The 18,738-nt window shown below is 30.2% G+C and overlaps 2 protein-coding genes across 7 annotated transcripts; one reads left to right on the top strand and one right to left on the bottom strand.

Annotated features, from left to right (window-relative positions):
- Positions 1–210: 210 nt before the first annotated feature.
- On the bottom strand, positions 211–12,014 carry LOC27208655 (fibulin-1). 4 transcript variants are annotated; one of them, XM_016184219.3, is made up of 13 exons: positions 11,787–12,014; positions 7,945–8,439; positions 7,557–7,886; positions 6,768–6,989; positions 6,631–6,713; positions 6,518–6,575; positions 5,372–5,665; positions 4,895–5,032; positions 3,306–3,750; positions 3,096–3,228; positions 2,216–2,304; positions 540–770; positions 211–476 (listed from the first exon to the last, which is right to left on the bottom strand). In XM_016184219.3, the coding sequence occupies exons 1-13, from the start codon at positions 11,857–11,859 to the stop codon at positions 314–316; spliced, it is 2,754 nt and encodes a 917-aa protein (XP_016037224.2). In that variant the 5' UTR covers positions 11,860–12,014; the 3' UTR covers positions 211–313. The 4 variants fall into 4 exon arrangements, with proteins under 4 accessions (XP_016037224.2, XP_039152064.1, XP_039152063.1 ...); XM_039296130.2 differs by having other exon boundaries at positions 6,768–7,007; positions 7,945–8,435; positions 11,787–12,012; XM_039296129.2 differs by having other exon boundaries at positions 6,768–7,007; positions 11,787–12,012.
- Positions 12,015–13,252: 1,238 nt separating this feature from the next.
- On the top strand, positions 13,253–18,157 carry LOC6724692 (protein yellow). Of its 3 annotated transcripts, none has more exons than XM_039296137.2 (3): positions 13,253–13,582; positions 16,519–17,185; positions 17,636–18,157. In XM_039296137.2, exons 1-3 carry the CDS (start codon positions 13,344–13,346, stop codon positions 18,122–18,124), a joined length of 1,395 nt encoding a protein of 464 aa, XP_039152071.1. In that variant the 5' UTR covers positions 13,253–13,343; the 3' UTR covers positions 18,125–18,157. The 3 variants fall into 3 exon arrangements, with proteins under 3 accessions (XP_039152071.1, XP_039152073.1, XP_039152072.1); XM_039296139.2 differs by having other exon boundaries at positions 13,332–13,351; XM_039296138.2 differs by lacking the exon at positions 13,253–13,582 and adding an exon at positions 13,972–13,997.
- The last annotated feature ends 581 nt before the right edge of the window (positions 18,158–18,738 follow it).

An 18,738-nucleotide genomic window follows, 5' to 3' on the forward strand; every position in this document is an offset into this window, starting at 1 on the left:
TCCGTGAGTTTTTTGGACATAAACATACTTTTACTTAAATGTATATTAATATATAAATTGATCACAAACTTGTTATATTCTAGTTCAAACATCGTGGTTCCTCGTCAGGACGGACAGATTCAACAATTTTGAACTTGAGCTATTATTTACGATGACTTTATTTATTTAAAATGATTTAAAAATGTAAATTTTATAAGCCGAACAGGTATGTATATATGTATTTCTTCTGCATAATTTTTATTTGTGCCTACTATATAGATTTGTAGGGAATCTAGAGGTATACAAGTTCGCCGCAAATGAAATATTATTGTTTTTAAAATGTATGTTGGGAAACAAACAGAAATAATTTTGCCACACTTTTTCCACGAGGCATTCCGTTTGTGTACACTGTCATACTTAACTCCAACTCGATGTCCTGGGGACCCTCCAATGATTTCTTTAATATCACATTAACTTGGTTGTTGTTTTGTAAAGTGCTGTTAACAATTTAATCACTTTATTGTAAAATCTAAGCTAAATATTTTTTTTTAAATACGTACTCAAAACTCCCATCGGTTGCCCTTTGAATATTGGTGTTTGATTGTATGCGAACAATTTTAAGATCAAATTCGATATTATCATACCAAAGTGGACCTCTCAATGTGAATATGGTACGACCCTCTGGAGGTATCATTAGCTTTGAAACGAATGTTATAAAATTATATGTGAAAGCTGACGGTTGGGTATAACATTCTTCTCCTTCGCAAAAGTTAAGATTCTGGCGGCAACGGCTGCAAGAAAAAACGATATAAAATCTTATATAACACTCTTCAGGCCTAAATAACAACAAAGTATTTCACAGAAATGATATTATGACCAAAGTCATATTCAAAGAATATAATGGGGAGACTTAAAAGAAACTAATCGAAAATAACAAATGTACAACCAAAGACACTAGAATAATAAGACGCGTAACGCCATACGATTTCTTGGCACACGATTTTTTCGGCGTGGCTCTAGAGGTGGGTCCTGGCTCTCTCGAATTTTCTTTTAGGAGCGAGAGAGCGGATAGCGCTACCGAGAACAGCTCTTTTTTACGCATACAGTCATAGCAGACAACTGTATGTGTGCACACGTTTTTATTATTTAAATATAGCTTTAAAATAGTTATAGTTATCTATGTAAATAATATGACAAAATAAATTTCAAAAATGACTTTATATTACAAACTTTGTCAGAGTATTCAGCTTGCGACGGGTGAAAAATTAATAAGGCAATGATTGCTGAGTCCGCACTTCGAGCCTAAGATTATTTTTATGAAATATTTTTTTTCTCAAAGTAATGACTTCTTTTTGGAAAATTTAAATTATTAAACACTGTTAAACGACAATTCGCTATAAAAGTCAAACAGTAAGGCCTACAAGGGCATTAAGGGTCCTTTGAGCATTGCATTCAAGCATATCCAAACCTCACTTTGTGTGCAATTTAAGTGCTCACATATGTCATATGAATTAAAAGCTGTGAATTAAATAACACAATTGAATTGTGTTATTCCGAAACTTTATACTCGTCGAAAACTGAGGCTGGTTTAATAGATACACAAAAGCCCGGTTTTGGAAATACCAGTAATATTTTGTCAGAAAATTAATGGGGTTATAAAAGAGCCGTTAAGTGTTAGTGGGCGTTGCTTTGTCGTCAACGTAGAATCATTTCACGAGTACGTTCATGAAACTGATACATAAAGTGTAAAGCTATGTCAGTGTTATTACATGCTTGTTACCAGCGATACACAGATTCTTAATTCACGGTAGTGAACATATTTGCAACGCTTTGTTTCCAATTTGCCAACTCTTAAAGGAATCTTTAAGCACGGATTTAAGAAAGCATAGAGATTGTTATTGAGAAAAATGTATAGGATAAAAAGTGAACACGATAACTATCCCTATATTTTCCGCCCCTGTTTCGCCGCGACAGTTCCGCCAGCGAAATCACGACGTTCTCTTACACGATTATTAGACATCGAAGACCGGCATGCTAACAGCCAGCTTAAGTCGTTCTCAGCCAGAGTGCCATATCGAACATTTAAAAATATTGTGGTGATAAATACTAAATTAACAAGTGAAAACCTCAACATTCCTCATCAAGTATGGACTTAAACTTTTTTAAGTTTAAAAAGTTTTTTATAAACATACGTAAAATTGTTCTTTTGTGACACATAAAAGGTGAAAGTACTTACTTTTTTTGTTCTGGGTCAATGCTGTATCCAAGTGGACAATTTACTGTAGTACACTTGTAGCTTCCTCTGATATTGGTGCAAATGTCATTCTACATAAAAATAAAAATACAAATAGTGTAAATATATACTGTTTCATTAAATAATACAAGCTCTCTTCGAAAAGCCAAAAACACTTTTTTTCTTGTAAAAATTGTGTATAAACATATCAGTAAGCAAACTAGCGCTGCGACTACGAGTATCTCTCTGAAATTATTCATAATTTGCGTTCTAGCTTATTTCGTTCTCGAGATCTCGACTTTCATACAGACGGACATGGCCAGATCGCATTGGCTGTGACCCTACTCTTTACCGGGTCGCCAACCGTTCCTTCATCTGTTACATATTTTTGAGCGAACCTTTTACTCTACGAGTAACGGGTATAATCGAGTAACGTGTATATGGCGCGTTACCCGATCCTGGAATAAATAAAAGACTCCTTGAAAAATTTTATGCAGACAGCGTTAGGTTGTGTATAAATGGGCAGACTGGCTATACCGACGATGTAGATATTGACCAAGAATATATATCACTGAGTTACATACTTTTAATTGAAAATAAAGTACCCTCTGCAAAGGGAGTTACAATAGTTAATACCGATTAAGACACATTTTTTATCAAAAGCATTGGAAACTATGCTATTTTTTTTTCCAGAGAAATAATAGTGTATGTATCATAAAGTGATCTTATTAGAAATATATTCGCTCAGTTTTTAAATATTTAATTACTGCAAAAAAATTAGCTTGCCGAATCTAACTTCCTTGTTTTAACTGAATTTTCTAGTAAGAAATTTGTTTATGTATTTGGCTTTCTCTCTATACATGAAATAACAATAAATACTTACCCGGCCAGTACAAACTTGATTAATGGAATCTGTTGCGCATTCGTCGACATCACGACACGTATTCATATCTGCAGCCAACATATATCCACGTGGACAGGAACATTGATACGATCCAGGAGTGTTAATGCATAATCTTAAATAATGTAAAATATTATGTTTTTAAAATAGTAATACCAAAAATGTATTATAAAAATGTTGGTAAATACAGACCCCATACATAGTTTGTAATCCTTATGTACTTCGCATTCATTTATATCATTGCATGTCCGGTTGTCCGGTCCTAGTTGGTATCCAGAGTTACAAGTGCATCGATATCCTCCCCAAAAGTTGAGACATTTTTGTTGACAAAGTCCCGGAATCACTTGACACTCATCGATATCAAAACATTGTGTGCTATTATTACCATCAGATTTCTTTTGAAAGCCAGCTTTGCACTCACAGTAGTAAGCCCCAATGGTGTTAAAGCATTGGGCGTTCAATGGACATACACGTTGTTCTAGCGCGCATTCGTTCGTGTCAACACATGTACTAGCACCACTAATGTGTCGTTTGAGCTCATGACCTATCGGGCAGGAGCACACAAAGCCACCGTTTCGATTACGGCAAATCTGTCCTTCGCCACAATTGTGTTCACCAGTATCGCACTCATCAATGTCTATTAAAAAATAGTTTACATACAATACAATAACAATAATATTAATATTGAATACCTTAAGAATTACGGAAATACTTAATTGAAAAATTATAATGTTAGAATTAGTAAATAAATTCGAACTTATATGCAGAAAAAATGTATTGCAGCTATTGCTGATATCCTGTAGCTTAATTTTACAAATTATTAATTACAGCGTACAATAATAATAATAGTAATTACATTACACGACGCAAATAACGCGTGAGATCGATACCCGGTATCTAGCTCTTGCTTTCGTCGAAAGTGGGCGTAACCATGATGTTTTTGCCATCTTCAATGCTGTGGTATTTTTCTTTGAGTTTCGAGATAACATTTATGACTGGTGGACTGTTCAAGACTCTTTGGGTGTTTTCATTTCGAACCTATTAAATTGCTGATTCTCAAAATCTTTCATTGTCCTGGCTGTACGATCTCAGTGTTGCCAGCATTCCCCCATAGCTCTGAGGTCCAGATTGGTTTCAGTAGCATATACTTATATATCATATATGATGCATATCATGATAGTGGTCCGCATAAACATCACAATGCTCTGTTGCAAAGCTTGCATCATGGCTTCAGTTTTTGTTCCTTGCTGTACTGATAGCCAATAATTTTGACCAGTTTTACGCTTAGCGCACTTGCTAATGTTACTTTGGTATTGCTGGGTATAGGACAGGATTTTTTTTCGATGGTGTCATGTAGGTATACATTGATATGGCCTCACACTGTTTATTCTTTGGTGAAGACGGATTTTCTAGAGTTTATAAATTGGCTGTTCGTTTTATAAGAGGCTTTTTATTGGTTCAAGTTCAAACTTAAAGAGTGGCTTCCGCTGGTTTGGTTTTTAGCGATGAAAACGCTGTTGGCGGAGAATGTGTTTTCCTGTAGCGTCTCAGTTATATAAGTTCATAAGTTCGCTCACACTTTTGAAAAATATTTTGATATATTTATTATTATTATTATTTATTTTTTATTTTCTTATTCGTTTTGTAAATTTCTATTTGTCAACTGCCACGCCCACACATTTAGATCCTTTAAACGATTACAATTTTCATGACATAACACATTTTTGAATGTTATGAATTTTTTATAAATAACGCGACGATAATTCAAAATGGCCACCTACCTATGCAAGATTTACCGTCCACTGTTGATTTGTAGCCGGGCGAGCACTGGAGCAGGCTTTCGCAGCGGAAATGTCCATTTGTGTTAATGCATCGTTCATGGTTTCCGCAGGGATTTTGTTCCATGCATTCATTTGTATCTTCCAAAAAAATGGTAATTAAAATCGATAATAACATTTATAATCGTTTTTTTTTCGAAAAGCATAGGTTACATTTGACATAAACTTATTTAACTTATTCAATATATTCCTGGAAAAGTATAAGCTACATATTTCTAAGAGAACATTTTCATATGCTAGGAAACATTTTCCTTGTAACCACAATAAAAAGCAGCGTCTCACAGACGTTCCAGTATGCTAATGTAAAGATCATTTAGCTTTATTTTTATGTATGCTAGTCGATGTTTTTTGAACCAACCAACTGTGTAATTGTTAAGATCTACGGCCCTAACGGTAACGACATTCATTTTTACCACTTACCTATGCATGCACCAAGAGTATTCCTATAAAATCCAGGGGAGCAGTCTGCACGCCGATTTGTAGAAAAAGAATCGTTGTTTTGCGAATATTCCGGATGTACAGCTAATGGGTATGGGTATCGGATAGTAAAACCTCTTCGTGCGTTCCCCAAAGATAAGGGCGGAACTGTAGTTAATGTCGTTCTTGTTGTTAACGTTGTTGTGATTTTTCTATAACATCGGAATGATCCCCTCGTGTTGTGACAATTATAGTTTGAAGGACAGTTATGTGTTCTAAGCGTGCATTCATCATCATCTTTAAAGAAAATTGGTGTCAGGAACAACAGGAATTCTAACTTCATCGCATTATCAATTAAAATATAGTGTAAAGAAAAACAGTATACGTAAGAACCAAACCAAAAACCGCTTGACGAGGCAAGGAACAAAACTTCCTGATATCAACAAAATTTAATTTGTACTTGACTGTTTACAATTACACTATAAATTACTTTTAAATTTACTCATTTGCCACACTATTATTCAAGTTTTTTAATCGCGGTAAAACAAAAATCGCTTGAAAAATACAAAGATAGCATTTGAAAATGTCTTTGTAACGACATATAGCATAAGTCTCTAGCCCCATGTAGATACTTAAAACATTTTTACAGCTAAAGTTTTTAAAAAAAAGGAGAGCTAGTAATACTAAGAAATACTAAGTTAGTGAATACAGAAGGAATTGGAGAAGAAGATAATATATTCCTGCCACATTTCTGTATTCAAAGTGAATTTATTTAAAACGTTGCAGAAACTAAAAAGCATACAAGTTCATTAAGATACATCAACAATATTCAATTTTTTGCGCATCATTTGCAGGTTGTAATTTCGATACTGAACCGTAAAAATAATATTAGTCAAAGAAAAGATTTTGGGATTATGAGGACTATACCCTCGTTATGTTGGATGGGTGAAAGGCTCCTAAATTGTTGCCTGTAGAACAGAAATCTTTCCAAGTAATTTTAAAGACCGGGAGCTTTAATATGCCTAAATTTTATTCAGCCAATGATAGGAATTATTAAAAATATTATGTTCTTAACACAAAATTGTTGTTTTAGCGGCTTTTGACCTTTTTTTTATATAGAAATGATATTTTTTATATATTTTGTCTCACCGTCACAATTCCCCGTTTCTGCATTTAAGGTATAGCCTGTTCCGCAGCTTTGTAGGCGCTATATAAAATACAGGATGTAACAAAAGCAACATGTTGTAAACAGATTAATATACCGTGCATATGTATGATCCGATCGTGTTATCACATCTCTGAGTTGGAAGGCAGTTGTGATTATTTATTGAACATTCATTTATATCTATGGAAGTCAAAATAAATAACAATACTTATTTTACTGAAAAAACGTACTTACCAACACACTTATTTAATGTACCATCCAAATTAAATCCAGGCAGGCAATTGCAGGAATAACTTCCCACTGTGTTAATACATTCCTGATTACTTATGCCATGACAGTTGTTTAATGATTTATGTGAGCACTCGTCAATATCGGAACAGGTACCGTTATGCAAGCTGAACCCTTTATCGCAAGTTTGAACTTTAACGCATTTACGATCTTTGCATTTGTAATCATCTAAGTGAATAGAACGCACTTCAAATTAAAAAAGCTAAAATAATAAAATTAAAGGAATGCTATATAGATAGGAATTTTAATTTTTAGATATCCGATTGTTAGCTTTATAATTACTATGACTCATCAAAAACTAAAATAATACAATGCTACATATAGGTTTTGTAAGCTTTCAGATACCCGACCCGATACATAGCTTATACCCGTACTCGCAGAGATAAAGGGTATACACGACATATTGAAAAATATGTAAAAGGTGTGTGCAACTTTATTTCACGCCCACAAACCGCCAAAACTGGCACTCCCGACACTTTTAGGAAAGGTTGTAATTTTTGTTGTTTAATTGTTAGTGTTTTAAATAAATATGATACAAAATTTTAGCCACGGACGCGTCCGAAAGCCGCCCACATGTGTGGGTGGAATGTGTTTATTTTATAAATTTTAATATTTCTCTACTACGGATATGTCGACAAAATTTTGAAATATCCCATTAGTCATCCTAGCATAGTAAAACTGATAGTCGAGTGACTATCTAGTTTAATCTGCATTTGAAACAGACTTTAAAATTACCTTTACATGCGTCGTAATCATGCTCATAATAAAATCCTGGTGGACAGTCTTTTGCTTTCACATTTAAGCAGTGGTATCCGCCATTCGTATTATGGCAATATTGGGATGATTTGCAGTCATGAAGATCTTCCCGGCATTCATCAATGTCAATGCATTTGTTATCCAGTTTATCTAAATTGTACCCGCTGGGACATATTTGGGTTTTCATCGGAGAGCATGTTACGTTGTTATTATCTAACATAAACCCGGGGTGGCACTTACATTGGTATGCGTCGAAAGTGTTTTCGCATATGTGAGCGCAAAGGTTTTCAATTTTTCCACATATGTCATCTGCCAATAAGTACAATTAATTATGACTTTAAATGATACACAAAGAATATTTACTTACCATCTCCGGTAAGAACAATAGTTACATTCATATCCTCTTCAGAAACAAACGGCAATTCACCTTCATCATTAATAGAATTAGCCTTATCGATTTTTTCGATAACGGGCTTGTCGTTAAAATCAGCAGATCCATAACAGCACGCTCGGTATGATTCAATTGAGAAAAGAAATGAAAATAATGGATCTTTGCAGTTGGCTTTACTCGCTTTAACTGCTAATCCGATTTGACAAGAACGACAACATGTTGCGTAGGAGCTAGATGTTACATTTCCTTCTCTGTCACAGCGAGTACCGTCTAAAGCAGCCAGTCGACCTAGCTCGCAATCTTGATGGTCCAGTTCTCGAGAACAGCACACTTCAAGTGTAGAGTGACAAAGTCCAAGCCAAAGCTGCGGGATTATTGTTGGGGCTATGTCGATATTTTTGCAAGAGGCGGTCGTACGAGCATGCCGAAGTCCATTTATACAGCATTTTCGGATATAACCCGATATGCTGTCTTAAAATAAAATAAAACTTTTACTTTGGCTTGATCATCGGATATTTTAAGCCATTTAAAGTATATATTGGTAAAAGTCAAAATGTATGTATTCTTATTCAGTATCAACACATGAGTCCATATGGTCATGTCCTTTTGACGGTCTTTCCGAAGCTCTATCATTCTTTTTCGTCACTTTTTGAATATCATTTATCAAGTTGATATTAGAAATCCAAATACCTCAATATGGTTATAACCTAAAAGCCTAACATTAATAACTTAATAACTTAATACATTAATAACTTATAAAATCACTAACTTAACTTAATATCTTAATAACTTAATAACTTAATAACTTAATAACTTAATAACTTAATAACTTAATAACTTAATAAAAAACTTAATAACTTAATAACTTAATAACTTAATAACTAATAACTTAATAACTTAATAACTTAATAACTTAATAACTTAATAACTTAATAACTTAATAACTTAATAACTTAATAATTAATAACTTAATAACTTAATAACTTAATAACTTAATAACTTAATAACTTAATAACTTAATAACTTAATAACTTAATAACTTAATAACTTAATAACTTAATAACTTAATAACTTAATAACTTAATAACTTAATAACTTAATAACTTAATAACTTAATAACTTAATAACTTAATAACTTAATAATTAATAACTTAATAACTTAATAACTTAATAACTTAATAACTTAATAACTTAATAACTTAATAACTTAATAACTTAATAACTTAATAACTTAATAACTTAATAACTTAATAACTTAATAACTTAATAACTTAATAACTTAATAACTTAATAACTTAATAACTTAATAACTTAATAACTTAATAACTAATAACTAATAACTTAATAACTAAAACTAATAACTTAATAATAAACTTAATAACTTAATAACTTAATAAACTTAATAACTTTAAATAACTTAATAAACTATAATAACTTAATAATTAATAACTAATAACTTAATAACTTAATAACTTAATAACTTAAATAAAACTTAATAACTTAATAACTTAATAACTTAATAACTTAATAACTTAATAACTTAATAACTTAATAACTTAATAACTTAATAACTTAATAACTTAATAACTTAATAAACTTAATAACTTAATAACTTAAATAACTTAATAACTTAATAACTTAATAACTTAATAACTTAATAACTTAATAACTTAATAACTTAATAACTTAATAACTTAATAACTTAATAACTTAATAACTTAATAACTTAATAACTTAAATAACTTAATAACTTAATAACTTAATAACTTAATAACTTAATAACTTAATAACTTAATAACTTAATAACTTAATAACTTAATAACTTAAATAACTTAATAACTTAATAACTTAATAACTTAATAACTTAATAACTTAATAACTTAATAACTTAATAACTTAATAACTTAATAACTTAATAACTTAATAACTTAATAACTTAATAAAATAACTTTAATAACTTAATAACTTAATAACTTAATAACTTAATAACTTAATAACTTAATAACTTAATAACTTAATAACTTAATAACTTAATAACTTAATAACTTAATAACTTAATAACTTAATAACTTAATAACTTAATAACTTAATAACTTAATAACTTAATAACTTAATAACTTAATAACTTAATAACTTAATAACTTAATAACTTAATAACTTAATAACTTAATAACTTAATAACTTAATAACTTAATAACTTAATAACTTAATAACTTAATAACTTAATAACTTAATAACTTAATAACTTAATAACTTAATAACTTAATAACTTAATAACTTAATAACTTAATAACTTAATAACTTAATAACTTAATAACTTAATAACTTAATAACTTAATAACTTAATAACTTAATAACTTAATAACTTAATAACTTAATAACTTAATAACTTAATAACTTAATAACTTAATAACTTAATAACTTAATAACTTAATAACTTAATAACTTAATAACTTAATAACTTAATAACTTAATAACTTAATAACTTAATAACTTAATAACTTAATAACTTAATAACTTAATAACTTAATAACTTAATAACTTAATAACTTAATAATAAAACTTAATAACTTAATAACTTAATAACTTAATAACTTAATAACTTAAAATTAATAACTTAATAACTTAATAACTTAATAACTTAATAACTTAATAACTTAATAACTTAATAACTTAATAACTTAATAACTTAATAACTTAATAACTTAATAACTTAATAACTTAATAACTTAATAACTTAATAACTTAATAACTTAATAACTTAATAACTTAATAACTTAATAACTTAATAACTTAATAACTTAATAACTTAATAACTTAATAACTTAATAACTTAATAACTTAATAACTTAATAACTTAATAACTTAATAACTTAATAACTTAATAACTTAATAACTTAATAACTTAATAACTTAATAACTTAATAACTTAATAACTTAATAACTTAATAACTTAATAACTTAATAACTTAATAACTTAATAACTTAATAACTTAATAACTTAATAACTTAATAACTTAATAACTTAATAACTTAATAACTTAATAACTTAATAACTTAATAACTTAATAACTTAATAACTTAATAACTTAATAACTTAATAACTTAATAACTTAATAACTTAATAACTTAATAAAAAAAAAAAAAAAAAAAAAAAAAAAAAAAAAAAATTAATAACTTAATAACTTAATAACTTAATAAAATAAAAAAAAAAAAAATAACTTAATAACTTAATAAACTTAATAACTTAATAACTTAATAACTTAATAACTTAATAACTTAATAACTTAATAACTTAATAACTTAATAACTTAATAACTTAATAACTTAATAACTTAATAATAACTTAATAACTTAATAACTTAATAACTTAATAACTTAATAACTTAATAACTTAATAACTTAATAACTTAATAACTTAATAACTTAATAACTTAATAACTTAATAACTTAATAACTTAATAACTTAATAACTTAATAACTTAATAACTTAATAACTTAATAACTTAATAACTTAATAACTTAATAACTTAATAACTTATAACTTAATAACTTAATAACTTAATAACTTAATAACTTAATAACTTAATAACTTAATAACTTAATAACTTAATAACTTAATAACTTAATAACTTAATAACTTAATAACTTAATAATTAATAATTAATATATATATAAATATATATATAATAACTTAATAACTTTATAACTAATTTAATACAATTTTAATGATTTGCCCAAAATATACAATGTGCGGGTTCTGTACTGAGGTATATAAATAATCTATTGACATAAACGCAAGTATACACATTACTTACCAGTGGCTATTGTGGTGGTGACATGACCTCCAACTATCAAAACACACATAAATGCACATACTTTATAAAACATATCGGGTTCAGATATCTAATCCGAGCAAAAAATAAAATTAATAAAAAGAAGGGAGCTTTAAATGAACAGGTCAGGCAATGAACGAGAAAATAAAGAACGCTCGTGTGCATACGCTATCTGGAATTATCTCAGTCTCCTAGCAGCGCACACATGCATGTTTGTATATGTTTGGTATGTACATATGTATACTTAAGAACAAATATACAATTTTAGAACGAAGAGGATTTAAGACTGAAACGCGTGTGGGGGTGCCATGGCAAGATGTTTCTCATATGTATGTACATATGTATGTATATAAGCCTACGCTATATGTTACATGTATGTACGTACATAAAAATAAATCTTTGTACGACGACCTGCTGTTATATTTTGTCATTAAACACACTTTTAATTGCTAATCCTAGGTTTTGTGAATTGGAGCAATGTGATTTATTGGAACTAGCTTAAGGTAGCAGAAAACGTTTAAGATATAATCAATTTACATAAGTATATATCTCGAACTTCCTTACCTACTTAACTATGGCCGTCGTTTTAAAATTGAAATTTTTTATTATATATTTATATTTCATATTTTTTAATACATAATTTAAAGTCAATTGTCGAATCGCTTGACTATAAGAATACCTGTTACACAGATAGAGGGAAAGAGGAAACAAAGAGCTTAGAATTGGCTTGCAATCTAGATCAACAACATACCTAATATTTACCCTGATTATCCATCAAACAAAACAAACTCTTGACGAGGTGAAAAAAGAGACGATCAACATGCAAGGATCTGATGCCAACCTTTAAATTCATTCAGCACGCTTTATAAAAATATCTATTTATTTATTTAAAGCTTATTAGAATATCTCGGAGTGAAGGAGATTAATTTAATTGTGGAATTCAATTTGGTAAAACGTTAATACAATCCAATATTTAGTGGACTCAATATAAATGCCGTCATGTAACAAGAGGTCCATCAAAATACCAAACGCCAATTATAAAAAGTAACATCAAAAATTTGTTTCCATATATAAATATTTTAACTTACATTAAAATTAAACAAATCTACTGAGCTCTTTATTTTGTAATTAATTATTTATTATCAATAATTTAATTTTGATTTATCTTGAAAAAACTTTTACTGTAATTGAAATGATAGCTGTTTTTCTAAATTTCCTTAGGCCAATGAAAACCATTTAGAAAAATTGATGAATGTTTAAATTTTTGTTAATACTGAGAGCTTATTGTTACAAATTCAAACGATTTCGGCTGGTGAAGATCAAGACAGCACATATATACATACCTACATAGTTTAATAAGCTTTTGCCAAAAACAAAGCTTAAGCATTGACTCCATACCTTAAAAAAAAAAGCTCTGACCTGCATAAACCTGTAAAAGAGATTTTATACATACATAAAATCAGTCTTTAAACGTTGCTCGATCTGGTCGATTGATTCCATAGAGTAAATTTTTGAGAATTATTTTACTTTTATGCAGTTATGATGCAGTTAAGGACTATCTTTAATATAATTACACAGTTAATTTTTTTATTGAAGACTTTAAATGGAAACTTAAGTGTTCAACCAGTTTTCCAAACACTTGATGGCTATGAATATACTCCACACTCGTTTTCGCAAAACTTACAGAGTGAAAGTAAACTGGAGATTGTTTATGAATGGAAATATTTGGATTTCCTATACTCAACTTTTGTGCAACGCCAACAATCTATTTTAAATGGGTAACAAAACACTTTGCTTATAACAGTTTCTTAAAAATCAAACGATAATTTGAAAAATGTATTAACATTAATATCAAATTGTAGTAGTATTAAAATCCATAGAAAATTACAACACTGATAAAAACATGAAAAAATATCAAAACTTTTTTCAAAATTGTGGTCGTGGCAGTTTTGGGCGGCTTGTGAGCGTTAGATTGGGCGTGGCAAAAAGTTTTTTTTATCAAATGCATACAAACTTACAAGACTAATAAAAACCACCACCATTAAAAATGCCAAAATTGCTATGTCTATCCGTCCTTTTTTGTGCAAACTAATATCATAGAGCTATCTGCATAAAAATTATGAGTACTGGCATAGGGCGAAGCTTTGTTAAAACATACCATTTCCGGTTTTAATTGATTAGAATGGGAGACAAGTAAGTACTTTTTTCCAGAAATTTTTTGTTCCATATTAATTTTGGCTTGTTATTTAGATTAACTTTTCTTTAAAAACAAGAGAGAATGCTATAGTCAGATCAGATACCCGTTACTTAGCTAGTGTGAATGCAAAGGCGAAATTTTATCATTTTTGCTGGATATCGATAGATATTGGGTAAAGTTTCTTTCTGCCGGTTACATACTTTTCAACAAATTTTTACTCTCCGAGTAAAGGGTATAGCAAGAGAGAATACTTTAGTCGAGTAGTCCGTTTCTTAGCTAGTGGAAGACCGAACGAGAGTCTTCATAATTTTTTGATATCAATAGGAATCAAAAATATAATTATATGGACTGGGAGGCTTCCTTCAACCTGTTACACACTTTTCAACGAATCCAGCATACCGATTTACTCCACGAGTAGCAGGCAAAATGATATGTTTGGCAGTGTACTGTCTAGGTACGATAAACCTTTCGAGAAGTTCCGTGACCTCTATGTTTATGTCGTTCGGTAGCATGACTATATCGGCACTAATACAGTCCAATCCCTCATATCAAATTTTTTATCAGAACGACCACAAATTGGCTAAAATGTCAGTCACTGTGACTTAAAACCACTTATGTTGGAAAAGATTAAACACACTATGTTTTAATGACGCATTATACACTGCTCTCATATGATGGATTTTTATGACAACAAGAGTGCGTGCTATGGTCGCATTCCTTGATACTAACCTAGTAGAACTGCGGAATCTATAGGAGACAAGTTCTTATAAATATTTTCTTATTATTCGAAACATACAGTGGGTCTCATCCATATCGTTAATATTAATGAATATATCCTAATGGAGACAATGCTAGTCGAGATCCCCGACTATCAGAATCCCGTTACTCAGCTAAGGAAAATGCTAACGCGAAAATCCAATATTTTTAGCTCAAAGAAGCTGGGCTCGGAAAAAACGAATTTTTGAAATTTAAAAGCTGGAATCGTTTGCTCATTTTCACATATGTATCTTAGGATCGGCGGACAGAAGCACTAATATATGATTATGATGAACACATTTATGTATGTACATAAATATATATATATACAAAAAACTATATATATATGTGTTCATAAAAACTTGCATGAAATTGATCAATGATTAAGAAAAATTGATAAATTGTAAGCGATTGACATTATATAAATATTAATGAAAAAAACCATGTAACGGGTCGCGATCTCCGTATGTATGTTCATCATAATCATATAAGTGCTTCTGTCCGCCGATACTAAGATACATATGTAAATTGGCGCAACTTGCAGTTATTACATACATATGTACAAATTTGGTTTTATAGGTATAAAATCGAAAAAACCATTTTTAAGGGGTGGGCAAACGTTTTTAACTGAAAATATTTATTTTAAAGAGGTGGGCTAACGAAAAAACTAAGTTTAAACGATGGGCAAACGTTAAAAACGAATTTTAAAGGATGGGCAAACGAAAAAAAGTAATTTTGAAGGATGGGCAATCGCAATTTTTTGAAGGATGGGCAACCGTTTTATAGTAAACATTTTTATTTTAAAGAGGTGGAAGCAAGCGGAATTGGATATTTTTTAAGTGTGGGCAATCGAAAAATCGTTTTAATAGATGGTCAAACCAAAGACACTAGAATTCTAGTGTCTTTGGTCAAACGCTTTATTCTCTCAGTAGACCGAGGTAAAATTGAATGTCTTCTATTTTCTGAAGTATACATTTTTTGAAAATTTTAAAGGGTGGGCAAACGTGGGCAAATGATGTTATTGCAATTTAAAAAAAAAAAAATTGAAAAAATTAAATTTTTGATTTTCGAAAATTTTTGAACTTTTTCGAAAATTCATATCTCAAAAACTGGACGTGGGCAAAACAAAAACTAGTTGGTGGGCAAACATTTTCAAAAAACGGGCAACTATTCCAGCTTTTAAATTTAATAAATTCGATTTTTCCGAAACAAGCTTCTTTGAGTTATTATTTTTCTGTGATAGCGATAGATATTGGGGAATAAAATAAGAAAAATGAATTCAAAATTGTTCATAATTGCAGTCATGACCGGCGGTGAGTTGGTGTTGGGAGGGGCGTAGCCAAAATTTTTTTTAGTACACCTATAGAAATTGGCGAGACAAACAATAGAACGAAGAAGAGTCAAAAAAAATTTCTAAAGTGTAGGCGTGGACTGGGTAGTTCTTGTGCGTTAGAATGGGCGTGGCAACAAGAGACATCAAACTTGCGATATATGCTTAATCTCAGCCTTCTAGATTTTTTTTAGTTCCTGAGATCTTGACGTTTATACAGACGGAAAGACCGGCGGACAGTTCGACTCGGCTATTGATCCTGATCAAGAATATAGTATATATGGCTATATAGAATATGTTCGGAAACGAATTTAGTATACCCTCTTATTCTACTATAAGGACTATCGGACTAAAGGATTATTATGGCTTAATGTGCTAGTGTACTGCGCTGAAGTTACTGACTAATTATTACAATATATTAATATTTACAGAGACTTTGTACCAAAAAATAATTTACCTTTAGGCATTGATGTCCATAATAACCGCCTGTTTGTGACAACTCCCCGTTGGAAGAATGGTGTGCCTGCCAGCTTAGGTACACTGCCGTTTCCTCCAAAAGAGTCAAGCCCGGCAATAAAGCCGTATCCGAACTGGGAGGCTCATGGAAATCCAAACAATCCTGACTGCTCAAAACTAATGTCAGTTTATCGAACAGCTGTAGATAGGTGTAATCGAATTTGGCTAATTGATTCTGGAATTGTCAATGCTACAATAAACTTAAATCAGATCTGCCCACCAAAAATTGTTGTGTATGATCTTAATAGTGACGAACTGATTGTTCGATACAATTTGGAAGCCTCTCATGTGAAACAAGATTCGTTGCACTCCAATATTGTTGTGGATATTGGAGAAGATTGCGATGATGCGCATGCTATCGTATCGGATGTATGGAGATTTGGTCTTGTTGTTTACAGCCTATCAAAAAACCGAAGCTGGCGCGTGACCAACTATAACTTTTATCCGGATCCCGTTGCTTCGGATTTTAATGTTTACGGATTAAATTTTCAATGGCTGGATGGTGTTTTTGGAATGAGTATATATTACAATAGGAAAATAATGGAACGCGTTCTTTATTTTCATCCAATGGCAAGTTTCAAGGTGAGTCTAAAGATAAGACAAGAAACTAAGGATCTCAATGCGTGCATTATAATCTTGCAGAAATTATAATTATTTCAGTCAGAAGCTTACATCACGGTTCGTTTCTACACAAATTAATTATTCAGTTTTAAAGATTTTAGCCGGTATTTATAAGTCGGAGTCGAACAAGATGTATTATAAATAAACCTTTATTAAAACACTTCTTACTGTCTTTATTGTCTAAATAAAAATCCCTCCTACAGCTCAACACTTGATCAGTCTTACTAAATTTTTACTAAATTGGTACTTAATAATTTAAATTGTTCTTAAGTAGGCTAATTATCTGCAGTTTGTAGGGTCCGAAAAGGCCTCCTTCTGTTTCATTTGTATTTACCAAACTAGCAATCCCTTATACTCTACGAGTAACTGATATAATAATAATAATTATGATTATAATACTTTCTCATTTAGGAGTTCATGGTGCCTATTAATCTCTTGCTCAACGAATCTGTGTGGCAAACGAATACTCAAGAGTACGCCAAGTACTTCATACCAATTGGAGACCGCGGATATAATTCTCAATCATCTACAACAGGAGTTACAAGGAATGGCATTATGTTTTTTACACAAGTTCATCAAGATGATATTGGATGCTGGGATACATCGAAACCATACACTCGAGCACATTTGGGAAAATTTCATAATTTGGAAAACTCAAATCTTATTCAATTTCCAAATGATTTAAAAGTAGACAAAGAAAAAGATCAAAATGTATGGCTTATAAGTAACCGACTACCAATTTTTCTATACAGCAATCTCGATTATGGAGAAGTAAATTTTCGAATTTTAAAGGCGAATGTAAATAAGATTATTCGCAATAGTGTTTGCAATCCGGATAATAATTATAATAATACATCAAAATCAGCTTTTGTGTTAATAGAAGAAGGACAATGTTATTGAGAACTATGGTAAATAAACAATTACACAACGAAATTTTGGAAATTATTGAATTTTACCAAAATTTTTGGTATTTGCATGCGCAGCAAATGATACTCTAGTCGGAGTGCGAATAAGATGGAGTTATGCAAAAAATAAATTACAAAAAGTTTCATTTGTAATATAAAGTCAAAACCAATCAAAACTTTTTTGAAGGTTTGGGCCTAACATCTTTTTGCGGCTTTTTGTGTCTGTGTGTAACTAAAAGAATAATAGTTTTCAAACGTGCGCGCGTTTAAGAACATGCGTGTCTAATATTAGCTTTTTTTCAGATCAACTTGGATTGCGATCCTGCTCGAAAATTCATATTCTTTTATGGGTCAGCAGTTCCTCCCTCCACCTTTCTAGTTTTCAACGAATCTTGTATATTTGAGCAATAAATATTGGGGTTCAAACTTAAACATGTATAATATTGTAATATATTTATATTTTTAGTCTTACAGTGAAAGGTTATATCCAATTGTAATAATAACATGTGGAAGGAAGCGTTTCCTTTCTTCTTTTGTATCTTCAAGTTCGTGTTATCGTCACTAGTTTCCTCGGAAAAAGGTGTTTTTTTGGTATACTTAATATAACAT

Source organism: Drosophila simulans, chromosome 4 (genome assembly GCF_016746395.2).
Source record: "Drosophila simulans strain w501 chromosome 4, Prin_Dsim_3.1, whole genome shotgun sequence".
NCBI lineage: Eukaryota > Metazoa > Arthropoda > Insecta > Diptera > Drosophilidae > Drosophila > Drosophila simulans.

Bases quoted from the DNA above. Each gene is read 5' to 3' on its own strand.
- LOC27208655 (XM_039296129.2), bottom strand. From the start codon at position 11,859: ATGTTTTATAAAGTATGTGCATTTATGTGTGTTTTGATAGTTGGAGGT. The intron at 7,008-7,556 runs GTAATTTTAAAG...TTTAATTTGAAG, and splicing joins TGATTACGACGCATGTAAAG to TGCGTTCTATTCACTTAGAT. The intron at 477-539 runs GTACGTATTTAA...AATTGTTAACAG, and splicing joins GCAACCGATGGGAGTTTTGA to CACTTTACAAAACAACAACC.
- LOC6724692 (XM_039296137.2), top strand. From the start codon at position 13,344: ATGATGCAGTTAAGGACTATCTTTAATATAATTACACAGTTAATTTTT. The intron at 13,583-16,518 runs GTAACAAAACAC...TAATATTTACAG, and splicing joins CAACAATCTATTTTAAATGG to AGACTTTGTACCAAAAAATA. The intron at 17,186-17,635 runs GTGAGTCTAAAG...TTTCTCATTTAG, and splicing joins ATCCAATGGCAAGTTTCAAG to GAGTTCATGGTGCCTATTAA.